General features: G+C 40.3%; 1 protein-coding gene across 1 annotated transcript in view; it reads right to left on the bottom strand.

Annotated features, from left to right (window-relative positions):
- SCYL2 (SCY1 like pseudokinase 2) overlaps nt 1-20,818 on the bottom strand; it is a 53,149-nt gene that overhangs the window by 15,336 nt on the left and 16,995 nt on the right. Inside the window, exons 4-12 of the mRNA XM_054028847.1 lie at nt 17,177-17,321; nt 14,108-14,257; nt 12,903-13,124; nt 11,349-11,465; nt 10,575-10,700; nt 8,899-9,075; nt 7,530-7,652; nt 6,172-6,285; nt 2,145-2,277 (exon numbers count right to left, since the gene is read on the bottom strand). Of these exons, the coding sequence (XP_053884822.1) occupies nt 2,145-2,277; nt 6,172-6,285; nt 7,530-7,652; nt 8,899-9,075; nt 10,575-10,700; nt 11,349-11,465; nt 12,903-13,124; nt 14,108-14,257; nt 17,177-17,321 (1,307 nt within the window). The remainder of the gene's footprint in view (nt 1-2,144; nt 2,278-6,171; nt 6,286-7,529; nt 7,653-8,898; nt 9,076-10,574; nt 10,701-11,348; nt 11,466-12,902; nt 13,125-14,107; nt 14,258-17,176; nt 17,322-20,818) is intronic.

The following is a 20,818-nucleotide window of genomic DNA, read 5'->3' as shown; positions in this document are numbered from 1 at the left end:
AGACCTGGGTTCTACTTCCCCCATAGACTTCCTGTATGATCTCAGGCCAGTGCCTTAGGGACAAAGTTTCAAAACTTTTTAGGCACCAAAGGTGCAGCTAGGCATCTAGTGGGGTTTACAAAGCACCTAACCTTCTAGGCACTTTTGAGAATCCCACTAGGTGCCTAAATATCTTTGAAAATCTGGCCTTTAGTCTTTGTGTGCCTCAGTGCCCCTTCTGTATAATGCGGATAACAGCACTGCTCTACCTCACCGAAGGGCTGTGTGAGGAGAACTAGGTTAGACAGTGTGAGGCACTCAGATACTATGGTGATGGGACCACATAAGTACCACAGGTAGAGTGGGAACTTCTCTATACCACTGCTATCCCTTCCCTTGGGTTTGGGCCCTTCTTTTCACCTATGCCCCCAAATCTCCCCCCTTTCTGAATGTAACCTTGGCTCAGAGGGCTTGGCTATGTTCTCTCTAAAACAACCTCTTCTCCTTCCTACCCACCCACTTTCCCAGGGACTCCTGTTTTACAGGCTAAACTTCCAGATCCTTAATTTAATCACCAGCCCTTTCTTATCTTTAATCACCCTGCGTCTGTAAACAAAATACTGACTCTCTGCCCCAGCTCTCCTCTGTAGAACTTACTTTACCCCTGAGTTAGTGTGAAATGTAACATAAAAGGTTTACCAGTACAGGGGACCACCTCTGGGCCCCCAAAGGGGCAGGGCTGGGGGTCAGCCTCCCCCAGCCAGCCCTTCAGCGCTGCCCGGCCCATGCTGCCTGGGGCTCCGGCGGCAATTTAAAGGGCCCGGGGCTACCGGCCACTGCTGCAGTAGCAGTGGCCGGTAGCCCCGGGCCCTTTTAAATTGCCAGGCCCTGGGGAAGCTGCCGCTTTCGCCCCCACCCTGTTGGTGGCCCTGCTGGTAGGGTCCCTATTATCAGGGCCGCTGACAGCAGGGGGCAAAAGAGGCAGCTACGTTAAAGCACTGTCATCGGCTGTGTACGGGCCTGTACCGGTGGCCACTTCTTACCGGTATGCTGTACTGGCCCACTTTCACCTCTGTACTAACTGTAGTTAAGAGCTCCACCTGGGAGCTTGCACACCTACAAAACTCGGGGGGAAGGGCTCCCAGCCCCACTCAAATGGTACCTTGACTTCCTAACATTCAGAACAAAAGAAAGGAGTAACTGGGTGGTTCAAGGTAACTTCTTGTGGCTGTTGAACCCAAGTGACACCCGTATACTGAGAGTTCATGACCTGCCCTTGGCAGTGTCTACTTGTGTTGTGGTCTACTTACTTTCTGGAGGGGTTCCTTCTGGAAGCTTAGGCCTATATTAATCAAGAGGTCTGACTACATAATCCAAGAGGTCTACACAGTTTATTTTTGCACACCATTCCAAAATTAAGGCTTTATTCTCCATGGTGTCCGAGCAGAGCTTGGGCACAGTGCAGATGGGACATCAACTGGGAGAGAATTATGACTCCCTTATTCTCAGTCAACCGAGATCAGTCATAGCCGAGCCTCATTATATGCCCCTCCAGATATGCCCCTACTCGCCTGCCCCCTCCCCTTGCTGGGGGATACCCATGGCAATGGAGATTCCCCTCTGCAGAGGAGGAATTCTCCTGGAACATTTTCCAGTCAGTTTCAGCTCATTTTGTATAACTTAAGTGTCACACAGTAAACTTGGTGGATCAGAGAACCCAGACTATTAGCATCCAGAAAGAAATTGCTTAAGAGAAATGCAACTGGGCAGTGTAAAGGAATTCTTTGCTGGACAGCAAAGCTATTTGGAAAGTCAGATTTTACAATTTAACTACTGAAGAGGAAACAGGAGGTGACAGTGATTTATAGTGCTCTCAGGCAGATTCAGATAGCCCCTGCAGCTGTGGAGACCAAAGGACCCATAGACGCTCCATAGGTCAACAGCTGTTGAGGATACTTGTGACTGAACTGAGCCCATAGACTACAAATACAATAGAGAACAGAGGAGCATTGGGAATACAAAAAGGAAATCTCTGAGAAGTCAGAAACAGCTAATAGGCTTTTACATAAATTGTTAGCTATGGAACACATACAGCACTTCCAATATGCCATATAGAGATTACAACAACAAAACTGTAACAAGAAGGGAAATTAAATATTCATTACCTAAAATTCCCATAAGCACTGCAGGTTCCTTGGATGGAATTTGTTGTAGAAAGGGTAGAATGTCATCAAGTACAAACCACTTATCCAAATATTCCAAAATCTTTCCTAAGCACACTAAGGAGTTCACGCGGACCTATTAAATATGTAACAGAAGTTAAGTAACATCTCTAACCTCTATTTTTGACTAAAAATTAACACTTTAAAAAGACATGAATTTTAAATCTTTATAAAAACAGATTAAATACAAAAATCTTAAATTCTATTTTAACAAAAGTGTTAAGACAAAGACTAAAATAACTGGACAAACTACATTTTTACAAGATTGAAATAGCTAGAACCCAAAGTCCTCTAATACACAGTTATGATTAAACATTATTGTAAAAAATGGTATCTTGAACCACAGAAATGCTAGAATGGACCTTGAGAAGTCATCAAGTCCAGCCCCCATACTAAAACAGGACAAAATAAACCTGGACCATCCCTGACAGATGTTTGTCCAACCAGTTCTTAAAAGCCTTCCATAACCTCTCTTGGAAGCTTATTCCACTGCTTAACTACTTTTATAGTTAATATGTTTTCCTAGTATGTATCCTAAATCTCCCTTGCTGCAGATTAAGCCCATCACTTCTTCTCCTCCTTTCAGTGGACATGGAGAACAATTGATCACAATCCTCTTTTATTATAGCCTTTAACATGTCTGAAGACAGTTATTGAGGTTTCCACTTTAGTCTTGAGAAAAGAAGACTGAACATGCCCAGGTTTTTTTTAAACCTTTCCTCATAGGTCAGGTTTTCTAAATCTTTTATCACTTTATTGTTCTTCACTGGACTTTCTCCAATTTGTTCACATCTTTCCTAAAGTGTGGCACCCAGAACTGGATGCTATTCTCCAGCTGAGGCCTCAACAGTGCCGAGCAGAACACAACACAACAGTTACCTCCCATGTCTTACATACAACAGTCCTGTTAATATACCTCAAAATATTAGCTTTCATTCCACAACTGCATCACATTGTTGACTCATGGTCAGTTTGTGCTCCACTATAACCTCCACATCCTTTTCAGCAGTCCTACAACCTCAAGTTATTCCCCATTTTTCAGTTGTGCGTTTGATTTTTCCTTCTTAAGTGAAATACTTTGCACTTGTCTTTATTGAATTTCTTTATTGAATTGTAGATTTCTGACATTCTCCAATTTGTCCATGTTGCATTTTGTAAGCACATTTTCTGCTCCATTATCCAAGTCATTAATGAAAATACTGAATAGTACTGGAACCCAGGATTGACTCTCCAGTGGGACTCCACTACATACACCCTCCCAGTTTGACAGGGAATCACTGATAACTACTCTGAGTATGATCTTTCAAACAGCTGTGCACCCACCTTATAGTAATTTCATCTAGTCACGTTTCCCAAGTTTGCTTATAAGAATGTAATTTGAGACTGTCAAAAACCTTACTAAAAATCAAAATACATCATGTCTACTGCTTCTCTCCTGCACCTCAACCCACCCACTTGGTCAGTTACCCTGTCAAAGAAAGAAAGTAGGTTTTTAGTATGATTTGTTTTTGACAAATCCATTCATCCACCCATTTTATTTTATTCTAGGTGCTTACAAACTGATTGTTTAATAATTTGTTTCAGTATCTTTCCAGGTATCAAGGTTTAGCTAACTGGATTCCCTGTCCTCTTTACTCCCCTTTTTAAAGATAGTTACTCTCTGTTTGCCCTTCTCCAAGTCTTCTAGGACCTCACCCATCCTCCAGGAGTGTTCAAAGATAATTACTAATGGGTTCAGAGATTTCTTCAGCTAGTTCCTGAAGTACTCTAAGTTGAATTTTATCAGGCCCTGCTAACTTGAATGCATCTAATTTATCTAAATAGTCTTTAACCTGTTCATTCCCTATTTTGGCTTGCGTTCCTTCCTCCTTGTTGTTAATATTAATTGTGTTGAGTATCCAGTCAGCATTAAGATTGGCTGAGTTGTTTAATGCCTTCTTGATGTCATCAGTTATTAGCTCTCCTTCCCCGCTAAGTAGAGAACTTACACTTTCCTTCATCTTTCTCTTGCTCCTAATGCATTTAAATAAGCTCTTCTTATTGCATTTTTTGTCCCTTTCTAGGGGAAAACTCATTTTGTGCGGCCTTTCTGATTTTGTTCCTACATCCTTATGCTATTCTTTTGTACTACTCCTTATCAATTCATCCATGTTTCCACTTTTTGTGGAATTCCATTTTGATTTTCAAGTCATCCAAGAGCTTCTGATGGAGCCACATTGCCTCTTACTATTCTTCCTATCTTTCCTTTGCATTGGGATAACTTGCAGTTGTGCCTTTAATAAAGTCTCCTTGAGAAACTGCCAACTCTTCTGAACTTCTGTATCCCTTAGATTTTCTTCTGTTGGGACCTTACCTACCAATTCTCTGAGTTTGTTAAAGTTTACTTTTTTGAAGTTCCATCTTCTTATTCTGTTGCTCTCAACTCCTTCCTTTCCTTAGAATCTTGAAATCGATCATTTCATGATCATTTGCACCAAAATTGCCTTTCACCTTCAGATTCATACCCAATTCCTCCCTGCTGGTCACAATCAAGTCTAATATGTCTGTCTCCCTCATTACTTCTTCCACTTTCTGAAACAAAAACAACTTGTCCCCAATACATTCCAAGAACTTATTGGAAATTCTGTGTTTTGCCTTATTACTTTTCAACAGATGTGTGGGTGAAGTCCCCCATTACTACCAGGTCTTGTGTTTTGAATATTTCCATGTTCCATGCAGTGTATATCCCCCACAACCCATTTGTTTTGCTGAAATGTCAGAAGTTTATTTTAATTTCCAGTACTAAACATAACCTGCTTGGGGAAAAACAGCACATTGAAAACATTCCATTTTGCAAGAGACCGATTCTAATACTAGCTCTTTCATTATCAAAAATTTAGAGTAGGAAAATATAGACTGTACTACTTTTCAGTACAGTTCATCGACTTGTGTTTGATATAGTCCCCCAACAGAAAGTGTATTAGAATTAAACTAATTTTACACTTGATACTATGCACTAGACAAACGAGGATAGAATTTAGTGTTCTGTTGTGACATTGCCTTTGCAGTGATCATGAACAATACACTCTTGCTGTAGTTTACTAAATTAAGCAGATGTCACTTAGAGTGATACAGAACCATAAGTTGTGCAACTCACAATGTAGAAACTGGAGGAACCTGCAGTATCCTGCAGGATTTCTTCCCACACATCACAGCTTATGTCTTGGATTTCCTCAAGGAATAAGGGTACGTCTATACTACCCTCTGGATCAGCAGGTAGTGTTCAATGTATCGGGGATTGATTTATCATGTCTCATCTAGACGCATTAAATCGATCCCCGAATCGACGCCCATACTCCACCTCGGCCGGAGGAGTAAGCAGAGTTGACTCGCTGCCATGAGGATGGCCAGGTAAGTCGAACTAAGATACTTCGACTTCAGCTACGCTGTTCGCGAATAGCAAGCCAGCTAATACGCGACTAGCGTAGCTGAGGTTGCATATCTTAGTTCGAACCCGTCTCCCCCCGCACTAGTGTAGCCCAGGCCTAAGACATTTCCCATGGTTGCTAGGATGGGGAATTGGGGGGAGAAACCCAGAAAACTACTTTGAAAGTTTATAGAATTCATATCAACGAGCACTAGACAATTACTTTTCACATTAGCTAGCATTTTCATATAACAAAAAGAAGTATACAAAGGAAAAAAAAATCGAGAACAGTTCTTTTTAAAAAACACAAAAGAAAGTTTTGCATCACTGAAACACAAGTGATTGCATATTAGTTACTGAACAAACGGCAATACTTTTAGAAAAATCTGAAGTGAATGCACAGTATTATGGTAGGGGTTGCTCTGTTTTCTGTACAAGGCTCTTGCTTTCCTGAAGCATGTTGATAACAATTAAAGCAACAACAGAAAAGCCAAAATTATCTAAGCACTATTTTAATGTTTTGGGAGTAGGGGATGGAGAGATCAAGAACATTAGTTTACTTACAGCAAGAGAGGAAGTTTGCAAACATGCATTTTTAATTCTTGGTATTAATGCATTTTTCATTGATGGGTAGTCTATTAGGTTGGCAAACGTAGGAATTATGTTAAGGCAAAGTTCCTGTAAATAAACAACCATAGGAGTTTTTAAAAACTTCACTTTACAGTAAAATTAGTAATATATATATCAATTAGGTGACCACGTTTATTGTTTGTTGAAGAGGCTGTATTGAGAATGTTTTAACTAATACTGTATTTTTGCTCTTACAGTGTGTGTGTGTTCAAACATTCTCAATACAGCCTCTTCAACAAACAATAAACGTGGTCACCTAATTGATCCCTAACTTATTTTTAAAAAGCTAGAACTTCAAATAGTCTGATTTACTAAAAACATATATTTTTATATTATTGATACACCATTCAGTTACTATTACTACATGCTATATTAATGAAAACCACACTGGTACTACTACTATTACTACTACTACTAATAATAAAGCATAATTTGAGGATTCATGCCTGGAAAGCGCTTTGAATGAAAAGAGCTACATTCGTGTCATAACTACAAATTATCTGGATCAAAAAATGTCTTATATTTTCACAAAGCAGCACTTTACAGAGAGCTAGTTTTTAATCACAGAAAATCAAAGAATTGAAATTTATATTTCACTTGATTTGTTACATGAAAATTAAATTCACATCAACAACATATGTGACAGCACCTAAAATGCCACCTGACTACTAAAAAAAGTGTCTCCACAGTAAAGAAGTATCCAATTAGAATAATTACTTAGACTAAATTATGAATAGTAAAACTAACCTAAGATATAGAGACAGGTAAAACCTGGTTAATTTAATTCCAGTTATCCAAAATTCTAGTTAAGCAACAGGTCAGTTACTTTCCCCCATGACTTAAGCTTTGCAGGGCTGAAGCCCCCATTTATCCAAGGATTTTGTGGAGGCTTCTGGATAACTGGTGTTAGGCAGTACATAAAAAGTAAATTCCAAAAAGGCAAAAGACAAAGCAATAAAAGCATTTAATACTTATTTAGGCAACAGGCCTGAGCAGAAAGTGTCACTCTGCTTGACAAAATTTTTCATACACTGGAAAACAGTGAATCAACAACGTTTGGCATGATTAGGTGAACATCCATGTTTTCTTAACTGATCTCTTTCTAGTCAGGTAGGGAGAAAGTCCAACAATACACTCTGGAATTAATGCATAATCCTTCAGATATGTTGCACAAGTTTTAACTTCCTCTTCTAAGGAGAGAAAAGTTGTAGGTATACATAATTTGACAGTATCCCTTCACAGCAAAGAGGAAAGTTTTATACATTATTAAAGAAAAACCATAGTTACTACACCTGAATCTGAATTGAAGGTGCTTCTAAGGCTCTATAAACCATTGGAAGGACACTATTCTTTATTTCATCTGGTGGAGTCTTGGTTAGGAGCAAGTCCATTTTTTGCAAGAAAATCAACAAAATCTATAAAACAAAACAAAATGTTATGAATACCACAGATTTTAATTCTGCAACATTACACTTTCAATTTTAAGTTTATTATAGCAATATAGTTTTGAAACATAAAAAAAACTCTTATAACAGAGTCAATGGTATTTACACTCACCATGTTGCTAGCCTGAAGGCATGGAAGATAAAAAGACACTTAGACATGTTATAGCATTTTTGAAACAGCAAATAAAAATTAACACAAATATACTGACCTTTAAAAAAAAAAAAATCACAAGGCTTGTGGATTTTTGTCTTACAATTCCAAAATAGTCCATTATTAAACTTCAGCTATAGAAACATACTCTGGACATACATACCATTATGGAAATCACTAGTTTCCAAAGAAACCTGGAGTCAAATTCTGCTCTCAGATGTGTATGTGCAATTCCCAATTACTTCAACTGGAGTTGTACATATGCGTCAGAAGGCAGAATTTGGACCTTACTGAAGGAGCACAGCATTACAGTCACAGTATTGGCACAAAATAGGTTAATTCCTAAAGTGAAACCACACTTGACATAAAAATGTGTAATTCCCCAAGCAAAATACGGTACTTCACCAAGGTAACATAATTTCTTCTTTTGAAAAGCAACACTAGAACTTGTGATAAAAACCCCAAAACCCAACAGCTTTTCAAGAAGGCAGAAAGGGTTGAGGAAGTGTCTGTTTGGACATTTGACATAGACCATCAGATTGCCAGACACACCGCCACCTAATCATCTGAAAGTTCTTGAGAGAAGGAAAAAAGCCCCCCAATCTTTACCATAGATTCCTATGTTCTCTCTTTGGGCTTGTCAATACCAGCAAAAAAAGTGGTAGCAAATTTATCCAGTATTGTTTAGTCCTGCTCAGAACAGGTCTGATGGTAAATTACAGATCTGATTTTTGTTACTCTAGACTCACCACATCAATACAATATTATGCTTAACGAAAGGTCTATTGCCCATTTAGAGAGGGAATGGTCTGTCATGCTAAAATTGCATTCCGGACCAGTCAAGGGCAGGTGTGCTACAGAGGCAGTGGGCTCAGTGCATTTCAGGTGACAAAATGCCTTGCTTCACTCAAAACTGATCTCTCTGGACAGCTACAGAGCAGAACTGAGGTTTGGAAGTTTGTGTTAGATTGGAACAAGGAAATTAATAGAAGATAGATTAGGATTTTGTCAGGAAAAACCTTGAAGGAAAAAAATGAGATTTACTTTTAAACAACATTAATCTACCTGGATTGGTTCTTGCTGTTTAAAAACAGGGCCAAGATCAGGCAGAATTAGCTTGATGTACTCTTCTTTGGTGCACTCCTCAGCAATCAGCAGAACATTAGGCAAAACAAAGGGTACCATATCAGGGTTCACAAACTCTGAGGTCAAGTAAGGTAAAATTCGCTGCACTATAACACGCTGAGAGAGAAAGACAAAGAGGTGTGGTTGCTTTGCATTGCAATAAAATACTATTTTCTAATTTTATTTCAGCAAAAAATTTTTTTGTAAAAGTCAGGTTTATACAATAGTAGACAAATACATCAGTTCTGAACCTTACTTTAAGAGTAAACTCGAGTTTTATATACTGCTGTGCTTTCTTTTCTGTTTGTATTTAAGACACAGTCTGTCCAAATGGACTCTCAATCATCTTAATTTAATGCCACTTAAAAGCTATTATAATTTAATGAGGCTGTATATAGGATTTAAAATCATGAATCCAAATTAAGGAAGTCACATACGATACTGTTTTTCTAAAGACTAGATAAAGAATTATTAGCATAAAATTCAGCTTTTGCAGGACTCCAAGGTGCACTAGCTTTGAAGCCTGTACTCACAATACAAAAGAAAAGTACTTCCTTCCTACAGCTGAATGCCACCTCCAACCTTTGGTTCTACTTCTGCTTGCAAGAATCCTGCAGACATATCTAGCCTGGACAAGCATATAATAAATGGCCACTGATAGTGTTGATTCTAGAAAGCCTACTCATTGAGATGTATTTAACATTGATATACTACCACCAATAGAAATGGGGGGAAAATAAAAACTTAAGGCTTAATAGCTTCCCTGTGTGTTCCTGCCTTCTTTCATAACTCTTGGAAATTTTGTCCAACTCCAAAATGTCACAAAAATAATTAATCAATGGAGAAAATCGATAAGTATAAAAAAAAAAAGACATTACTCAACATTAGATCTTCCTGCAGTAGGATTGTACTTGTATTTGTAAATTGTATTTGTAAATAGTTCAAAAAGAAAGTTTAATTAAAGATGAAGAAATTTAATCACACGGGTCACAAATGTTATTCTATTATGTGGTAAACAAGTATTTTTTCCTTCTTATTTTCTTTGGGACTACAAAAACTAAGATTAACAAAAAAGGGAAGGGGATGGGGCCAGTGTTATCATACCATCTGCCTGCCATACAGGAGAAGAAATTTGGACTGACAGTCTCTAGCTTTCTAGGCTGTCTGAGAGCACGAAAAGCACAATGGGCCAAGTCCTCTTGGGGAAGAAAGCTTTGCATCATTCAGAAATAGAGAAGCACTGACTAACTCTAAAAAAAAGAGTTCAGTCGGTCCAACTGCACTGGAAGGATGGGGACTACTTCACAGAGCCTTGAAATATGAGGATTGTAAAGCAATGGGAATGGGGAATATAGGGCAGAAGTGGGATGAACCTGGAGGAGGTAAGTGAACTCTTCAAGGAAAATTTCGCTACCATGTGAGTTCAAGGTTGCCATTTTTTCTTACCTCCAGGAGTATCAGCAACTGTAGGGTATTCCCACATAAGACAAGTTTATCATACCTCTTCTTCTTCCTTACTATGTTCTATCAATCTCACTGCAGTCCAGTATAGAATGAAGGTGCACAGACTCCAATACACTTCATTTAAAAATATTAAAAGATAAAGGAAAACAAACCTTAGGCAGTTTCGGTAGAACCTTTGGTAGCCCTTTAAAAAACTGTGATTTCTGAAGATTATCCCTTTGGAATAAAGAATCAAAATATTGGAGTGTCATTGCCCCAACATCATCAAAGAATGGTATCTAAAAATAAAGAATAAAAAAGTGTGATCTTGGAGAGAAACCACCACCAATGCTATTGTAAATGTAGCATATGTAAAATAATCATCTAATTTACTTTCTCAAATGCATTATAAAATCAACATAACTTTTATAGTTAAGTGGCTACATCTAATAAATAGAAAAGTACATTTTTACACAATAAGTAGTATTGTGACCGATAGGTAAACTTCATCATTAAAACAGTTAACTGCTTGAGCCTAGCTTTTTAAAGGAAACAGATAATATTTTAATGGCTGATATGGTCTGTCTAACTTGGTTTATTTTATATGGAAGAGCATTATTTTTCGCATTACAAAAGCTCTAAGAATGAATACAAGTTTTAATAAAAGAGCAAGCTTACCAAGAAGTACTGTATACTTATTACTTCTACATTATTAGGCTACTTCCTCAACTACCCAGCCTTTGGTTACCTCCCTGGGAATTTACAGCCTTGTTTCGATACATAAAAGTGAATGTGACAGTTATAAAACAAAAGGAAAAGTAGTACCTTTAAGGACAACTAACAGAAAATTAAACTAAACATTTTAAAATTTCAATTGAAAAGAGCAACAGCTAAGTTCATGTTATTAGCCCTGTTTCTCGCAGCTGCAGTATTTTCTAGGCACTCACCTTTGTCATTTGATCTGCATCTGGTCTGACTGCAGGAGCTACGTTTAATAGTAGTTTTACATGTTCACGTACTTCCTCTGGTATATTCTGAAGTGTAGTGGAGCTTAAGTGACTCAGCTGTACAAATAATTCAAGTACATGATTCATGAATACAGAAAATTCTGCATACTCATTTTAAGACAACTGATTTGATGGCTTTTTAGTTCTACTTTAATTAGGCAAATTTTATAAAATGTAATTTTTATAAACGCGAGAAACTTCAGCTGTGGTCATTCCTATCTCTTTTCTTACAGTGTCACTGCATGCTGGCATTGGTTTAAAACCTGAGTTTACTAAGGCCATGTCTACACATACAGTGCTGCAGCAGCACAGCTGTACTGATACAGCTGTGCCACGGCAGTGCATGTGGTGAAGATGCTCTATGCCGATGGGAGAGCGCTCTCCTGTCGGCATAATGAAACCATCTCTGTGAGCAGCAAAAGCTATGCTGTCGGGAGAAGCTCTCCCACTGATATAGCACTGTGCACACTAGCGCTTATGTCAGTGCAACATGTCACTCACTTGGGTGGAATTTCATACCCCTGAGCAATGTAAGTGGTAGTGTAGACATAGCTTAATTCTGAAGCACTACGGAGCTCAACTATATGGCTGCCTGGCTCTTTAATAGTGCATTGTAAGCTGTATGTCATGATAGAGCATTGAACGTGACTAAGGGCTTGTCTACACTGGCAATTTACAACTCTGCAACTTTCTCGTTCAGGGGTGTGAAAACCCCCTCCCCCCGAGCACAGCAACTTTCAGTGCTGTAAAGCGCCAGTGTAAATAGTGCACAAGCGCTGGGAGCTACGCCTCTTGTGGAGGTGGATTTTTTTAAAACCCAGTGCTCTGCTGAGACTACACAAGCCACATTATAGTGCTGCTGCGGCAGTGCTTTAGTGTCGCCAGTGTAGACAAGCCCTAAGGAACATCAGTATAACTCAGCATCTCTTTTCTTCCTCCAGCAGACAGGAGGTGGAGAAAGAAAAGTTAATCTCTTTCTCTGAAGGTAAGTGAGAGAGGGCATCCTTCCAACTCAACTGTTGGGATGGGAGGGAGGGAGGAGTCACCCACAATTTCTCACCTGTGGGTGATTTCATCACCTTTTATTTAAACTCAGCAATTCCCACATGGCTAACACAGTTGTTCATTGTCCTGTGGTTGATACCCTGTTTGCTCTACTCACAGTCAGAGTGGCACATCATATGTCTATCCCATATTAGCAGCATACGGCGGGAGACATAAGAAGCCCCAGGTAGAATGTTAGCACTAGTAGTTTATTCAGGCAATTTTAATTATGCATCTATTTTTATTCCAAGTATTTTGTAAAGACTGATTTAAAGAGGTAGCATGTATGATGTGACCTGTTATTGTAACTACATTTATATTATAGCTCTCGATGTTGTGTATTACATTGAGATATCCTTTTCTTTTTTAAAGTAGCAATTGCTTTTAAACATTGAGACATTTAAAGAGTGAAACTCAAATTCAGAACATATTGCTAAGTATAGCAGATACCTGATCCAGCTGTCTACTGAAACTTTTATAAATATCCTTCTTGTTGATCTCAAAAATAGGTTTCCCTTTATTAAATACTGCATACGTGACAGCTCCTAAAGAGTACATGTCACTGGCAGTCTCGCAGCTCACTGAAAGGATGTATTCTGGTGCCAAATACTCAGGATTTGGAAGACACAAGGATGGCACGTTTGGGTCCCATTCTTTACATAGAAACTTCAGCTGTAAGAACAACAGTGAAAGAAGATATAGAGGTTTAAGATTTTAAATTGAAATTACTCAATAAGCAGCAAACAGTCAAATTCCTTCAGATTCACCATGAGTAAAATAACAGAGTGAAGCAAAACTGACTAAGTGGCTATATAAGCTAAATGGGTATGCTTTGACTGTTGCAGATATCACACCAAGATGATTTAGAATTATGAAACTTGATGAACATTTCAAAGAATGCTTTACATATTTAGGCACAAATTATTCTTTGGAATAAAGAGCTACAGAAAATATGTTACCTGTTTTACTTTAGGAAATTAAATGTATTTTTGGATAAGAATCGTCAGTAATCCCAGGAACACTGCACTCTGTGGCAGGAGGGTAGCCCTGTCCATGGGGCTGTTGTTGGTTCATCTTGGTGCTAAGACTGGTTGGTGACCTGCTGCCTCAAAAAAGTTGCACTAGGGGAAAAGGTGGCCTCCTCCTGTACTGACCTACCAGTAGATGTATATGCTGTTCTCTGCACAGACAAACTCCACATACCGTTACTAATTCCCTGAACTATTTAGTCCCTGTTAATCCACTCTTAAGTTTCTTTTGAGCAACAACTATCGAGCATGTAGTAGTTCTGTAACAAATGTGAATGGGGCTCAAGGATGAAAACACACTCGTTTTCAAAGTACACGGAATTTTTCACTGACCACTATACTAGGACTAGAACCCAATCCCTAGTCTAAGGGGGCAGCTCAAACTCATTTTCAGTTGTGACCCAAGACAGAATTTGAACTCAGACCTCCAGAAATAAAGGGTTGATGACCTATCATGTCATATAGCCTCCCCACTACTACTAAAAATAAATAAATAAAAAAGAGGTGTAGAGAAATTAGTAGCACTAGATACAGCACTAAAATTAGTAGATCAGGCAGCCTGTTTCAGACACTATCTGCATTTAAAGTAAAAATCAGACAAATCAGACAAAAATAAAGTCTTATTACCTCTTGTTCAGATGGATTTGTTGACTGAATACAAAAATCAAATCCCATAATTTTCCATGCTCCACTTTTATTCAAAATTATATTTTCAGGAGTAATGTTTCCATGGACCATTTTCACACTGCTGTGCAGAAAGGACAAACCTTCAGAGACCTGTTAACAAGGAAAGATTATTTCAAGTTTTTTGCAAATATTCTTTCAAGACACTTGCAAAATATTTACATCAATTATCACGTGTCATTTGTCACAGCCAAGTCTGACTTCCCATGCTCAACTGGCATGTGTTAGTTAAGAAACAGTCAAGCCAATCTACCACAAGGGAAGAAAATATTTCAGACTAAAATCTTTGAAAAAATTGAACATGTATCAAGCAAACCAAATTCAGGTTGAGAACTTGCTCATGGAGTTACTAATGCCAAGTTAACTATCACAGGGCTTGAAAAACCCACTTGCCCAGGATGAGTAGAACGTTCAGCAGAGGAGTTGGCTGAATGGGGAGCCACTGGCTCCTTCTCTAGAAGAGAAGGAACAAAAAAGATGCAGAGCAGCGTATGTGCTTGTGCTCCTTTAGCAGACGGGAAGGTGGGAATAAAATTGCTTACCCATAGCTAGTTTTTAAGGAGAAGAGGGGACAGAGCAGTTTGCTTTGTTCTTTTCACAGACCTGTGTGGGGAGAGGTAGTGTGAAAGAGCAGAGTGGTTGGAGGCTGCTTTAAAAAAAACAAAACAAAAACAAAAAAACCTAACAAACAGAATGGGAGGATGAAGCAAGGAGTAGTGACCTCTGTGCCAGGGCTCATTTACGACGGGAGAGGGAGATAGCAATAGAGTGCTCACAGACAGAAGGGCTCCTGAGCATCTATAAAGGTAGTAGCACAGGGGTGGGCAAACTTTTTGGCCCGAGGGCCACATCGGCATTGCGAAACCGTATGGAGGGCCAGGTAGGGAAGGCTGTGCCTCCCTAAACAGCCTGGCCTCCACCACCTATCCACCCCCTCCCACTTCCTGCCCCTGACTGCCCCCCTCAGAACACCTGACCCATCCACTCCCCCTGCTCCTTGTCCCCTGACCACCCCCTCCTGGGACTCCCCTGCCCCTAACCACCCCGAGACCCCACCCCCACGCTCCCTGTCCCCTGACTGCCCTGACCCTTATCCACACCCCCACCGCCAGACAGGCCCCCCGGGACTCCCATGCCTATCCAACCCCCTGTTCCCTGACTGCCCCCCAACCTCCGCCCCATCCAACCGCCCCCACGCTCCCTGTCCCAACTGCCCTGACTCCTATCTACACCTCTGCCCCGACAGCCCGCCCAGGACACCCATGCCTATCCAATGCCCCCTGCTCCCTGTCCCCTGACTGCCCCCGGAACCCCGTGCCCCTTATCCAACCCCTGTTACCATGCTGCTCAGAGCAGCAGAAGCTCGCAGCCCCACCACCTGGCCAGAGCCAGCCATGCCACCCCATGCTGCCTGCAGGAGAGGTGGACCAGAACGCTGATGGCGCAACACTCAGAGGCTGCAGGGGAGGGAGGACAGCAGGAGAGGGGACGGGGGCTAGCCTCCCCAGCCTGGAGCTCAGGGGCAGGCAGGATGGTCCTGCGGGCCGGATGTGGCCCGTGGGCTGTAGTTTGCCCACCTCTGTAGTAGCAGGAGCAGCAACAGGTTGGGGGATAATCTATTCACTTAAAGGCAGAGCACTGACTGAATTATGTGGGTGGCAGTGGTATGACTCGGGAAAGAAAAAGGCAAATTAAGTTTGCCACCCATTTCAAATTTATTTTAAAAAGATAAGAGGCCACAAAGCTAAGACTCACAGGAACTGGCATCACTCTTCATTAAAAAGAAAGGCGAGGGGAGGGGAGGGACTAGAAGGAAAATGGTGAAATGTACAATTCTAAATTCTCTAGTGAGATTGGGCAGAAACAGTAGCAATCCAGAGCATTCCATCAAGCATTCATCCTTTCCGCCACTCTGTTTATAAAAGGGTCTTCAAAGCATTGCGGTCTCTCTCCTCATAATTATTTCATTTACTATATGCTCTTTTGAAGCTGGGACCTGCCATGCAGCAAAATATCCATGACTACTGTTTGCTCCAGTTTCTTTGATTCATCTCTTACCCTTCTCTCAAATATTAATGCAGATATGGCACAAAAAATTATTGTTTTATGATCACCATCGTTGGTCTTCAGATTACTTGTCAAAAGTTACGGCCCACGGGTGATTTTTTTTTTATTTCAAAAGGGTAACTCCAGGCTGAAACCTTGTAGGACAGTATTTAACCTAAAATCAACTATTATAAAAATATACAATCCCCTGAAAAACTGTATGTAATGGAACTGACAGCAAATCCTTGAATACCTCAGTGATAAGCAGCACCACTATAATGAAGTCTGTCTGGAATTAACACAGGGTTCTGTGCCCTCACCTTACCTTTCTCCTCCAAGAGATGGATTTACACTAAACTGTTCTCTCAAGGAGAAGAAAATAGATCAAATTTGCCAAGGATGGCAAGAGGAAAAAACAGTATGTGGTTAAGTCATTGGACAGACCCAGATTCAGGCTATCTATGTTCTATTCTCAGCATCACCACAGACTTCCTGAGCAACCTGGAGCACGTTACTTAACTTCGTCATGCACCAGATCCCTATCTCTTACGTAGGGAAAATAATTCCCTACTCACAGGACTGTTGTAGGGATAGATTCATTTATGTATTTAAGGTGATCAGATACTATGGTGATGGCCATTATAGAAAAACCTATAAGTAAAATAAAAAAAATTAACACTAATACAACTGGGTTTAACACCATAGACTTAAATGGAGTTGAATGCACTTACATCAGCTGTGAAGTTTTTTAAAAATCTTATCAGTCCTGAATGCTGTGATAGAAAGGTCTTGTGCTTTTAGACAAATAATTCCAAAATTCCTAAGCAAACTGTTACACACATGCTTATCTTTACCCACAATTACTCACATAGGTAAACATGTGCATACCTGTTAGCAGGATCAGGGCTTAAGTTTGTAAGGCAATACTAGACATGCAAAAAAACAAAGATAAAACCATTAACATACCTGAAGCAAGCCATATTTGGTTTCCACATCATAAAGTTTGTATTCCTTAATATCAGATGGTAAAGGAGAGGGTAGATTGTCCCAGTTGCCAAGAACATTAGCTAAACTTGCAAAGACTGGTTCTGTACAAAATGCCAGGCAATCTCTAAAAAGGGAAGATGTACCCAATATATCCAGTAAATATATTTAATAAGCTCTTGGTCATGATTTTGAATGACAGAAAATAACTTTCACATGATATATCACCACAATAATCAATATTACTTAAACTATGCTGTATGTCAGCTTTTGAAGAATAGATCTCAAATATTTTAATTCTGTAACAAGATGTCTTGGAAGCACACTGGAAGTCAGAAGGTGGTATTGGTCAAAGTAAGACATTTACTACTCTGTATATAGTACTAAAAGTGTGCATAGTGTTTGGTAAAGAATACGAATATTTTCCCTGTACTGAGCCAACACAACAAGGGGAGTAAAGTGGGAATTCATGTACCAGTTGCAGGATCAGGCTTTTAGTTAGGACCAGGATTGATTAGATTCTGAGTAAAGCAGCCTTTGTGTAAACCAGTCAGCCATAAACCAGAACATTAGGGTCAAAGCCCATAAGACCAACGTCAGCACCAAACTAGAGCCTTGTTCATAGTGGGAGGCAGAGAAAATAACTGAAAATAAAAAATTCAGTAGAGCGAAGAGTATATGCTGACCAACAATTAATGAAGCAATTGTTGAATATTTAGTGGCACTACAAAGTATACAATTTGTTTATGGCAAAAGGTGCTTGAGACACTCATCAGAACGACTGCACAATAAACAGTGTAACTGTGTCATCCTTACTCTCTCCCTTCATCCCTCACCATGTCCCCACCTCCTCTTTCCCTCTGTGGTTTCATTTCTCCTCTAACATTGTGTTGTAATGTTCACGTCCTATCATCTCAATAAATGAGGTTGCCTCCCTGTGACTATGCTCAAAGTGGCTCTTCATTTCGCCTCTTCCCAGTCTCCTCTCCCTTAGTAGGATACAACTTAATGGATTGTACACATCACAAGCCAACGAAATTGCTCTCTAAAGTACAATAAGGCCAAAGAAACAAAACTGATGAAACATGAAAGATCCTTGCTCATCACCCTCAAAGACGAAGAGTCATAGCTTCAGTTCTCCCTACCACTGCCTTTGTGAAGAAGCAAGAATCCTAAAACAGAATACAAGCGTCAGAAAACCCAACTGAAGATGCTCAACCTTGGTGTTAGTCAGGCTTCCAATTAAACCAATGTGTAGTGGCTCCTCCTGAACCTGCACTTTTTTTTTTTTTAAATATAACAAACAACTACCTCTACAGAAACTCAGTTTTGTACTGACCCACTAGGTAAGACCAGAAATGGGAATAACAAAGTCACTCAATCTTTTTTTCCTATTCACCAACAAAAAGCATATTTAAGTGCCTGGTGGTACTTAATACTGTTCCAAAACATCAACTTTAGCAAGACACAAACTTATATAAATCAGGAAATCCAGAGTTAAGGTACATGCCAATGTAACCTTAACTCTACTCTCATTGAGCGAAGACCTATAAGCCCATAGCACGCATTCTTTCATTGTACTGAACAAGAGCTATCTATACCTGCCTTACACTCAAACATCTAGCTTACTCCACAAAAAACACCATATCTGCTAAATTTTACAACCTTTACTCATATGCACAGGATGCCACCTAATACGATCGTTTCCTCTTACCCTTCACTGAAACCACAGACCACACTCATCTCCCACCTAACTGATGACAATTCCCATAGTCAGAAGACACCTGGGCCCTGCTACTGACACAACCTACACAATGCAGTGCTGAAATGAGGCATACCGGATCCCTCAGGGTACATAGGCACCTCTTTCCTTAGATCACAGTCAGGGGTCAGGCAAAGGGATTCACATACTTCCAGAAAGTCACAACTCCCACCCCAGATCTCCTATCATTATCACAGCTCTGCCAAGCTGCGCCAACATTTAATACACCTACATCTACCCCTACTCTTGTACTCCCAGGCCACCATTTCAAGTTCACCTTCCCCTTCCTGTCCCAGTAAGCCACTAGCACTTGGGAAGCCATTAGCATGTAAGACGTTGCTCCCTGCTGTCTGGTGACCTCGGAGGGTGCATATGTATCACAGGCAGCAGCTTACTGGAGGGATGCATGCTTCCTTGAATCATGTACCCTGTGCTGTACACCAAACCAGGCCCCATACTGCCACTATGCGCCACCACCTAGCTGGACTCCCCATCTGCTTCAGCCAGGCTTCCTCAGCCATGCCTTTGACCCACCCAGTCTACTTCCCCTGCAAGTCAGCCTCCCCTCCCCTGCAAGATATGGCATATACCTAAACTTTGTATTTTCTGATTTTCAGAGTTTTAGATTTGTGTTACCTTAAGATCACAGCACAGATACAGCAGAGAAGGATGTGGGGCTGACAGGTCTGCCTCCCCCCAACACCTTGGCACCCACCACACATATCACCCTTCCCAGTGTTCCATCCCTCATCTCCATCCTCTCCCCTGACCTGAACCTCCCAACCCCTCTTCCCTCACTTACCCCAATTTATCCCCTCCCGCCACAAACCCAAGCCCCTTTCCCCCATTCCTTCTCTTTTTCTCTGCCCCCAGCTCCACCTCCCAGCAAGCATTTGCATACACAATTATTTTCTTTTCAAAAATAGTCTGAGCACCTTCTGAATTTTCTGCTGTACTCAGACGACATTTCCCCAAAACAACAAAAGACCTCTTTGACAAAGGCAAGTTGTAGCAACATGACTATTTAATTTCCAGATTTCCATCAAGGATGGGTTCCAGGTTAAAATGTCTAGGTGTTGCTCATATTCAATAGCCATAGCATGTTCCATTCAGCCATCCAGATTATGTGAAAACTGGCTGACTAGTAACTCACTTGGGTACCATGCACATACACAAGATAATCAGTTTTGTGCATGAGTGTTAGGTTCAAGCCTGTAGAGATTAATTTTGTTAAACAACATTTTCAATACTGCTTCCCCAAAGGAGGCTATATCTCAGGAACGTTTTGGTGAAACGACCGCAAATTTATATCACTATCCCTACCCCAGCACCCCATGAGGCATACTAACTTTCAAGGGAAAGTGAGTAACTATGCAGATACAAGAGCACTTACAGGAATTGACCTCAAACCGTAAAGTTTTCTCAACTTTAACTATCCGGGAGCTGGCACCTGCCTATAATTTTAACTTTTTTAAAGCTTGGGTGAGGTCTCTTGCTGTAGTTCAGGCAAAGAGAGTGTAAAAGGCCTGGGGAACTGATGGTGGAAAAAACACGGCTTCTACTTTGTAAAAATTCAGGAATAATGCTAAAACAAAATAAACCAAAACCAAGAAAAGTTCTTTGCTTCAGCAGTTAGGGAGGGATAGCTCAGTGGTTTGAGCATTGGTCTGCTAAACCCAGGGTTAAGAGTTCAATCCTTGAGGGGGCCACTTGGGGATCTGGGGCAAAATCAGTACTTGGTCCTGCTAGTGAAGGTCCCTTCCAGTTCTAGGAGATGGGATATCTCCATAAATTATTATATTATTATTATTACCGTGACTTCAGCCCTCTTTCAAGTGAAGTATAACTGCGCAAAACAAGGT

Source organism: Malaclemys terrapin, chromosome 1, assembly GCF_027887155.1.
Source record: "Malaclemys terrapin pileata isolate rMalTer1 chromosome 1, rMalTer1.hap1, whole genome shotgun sequence".
Classification (NCBI taxonomy): domain Eukaryota; kingdom Metazoa; phylum Chordata; order Testudines; family Emydidae; genus Malaclemys; species Malaclemys terrapin.
Note: the sequence above shows the minus strand (reverse complement) of the source record. Positions and strands in the feature narration are given on the sequence as shown.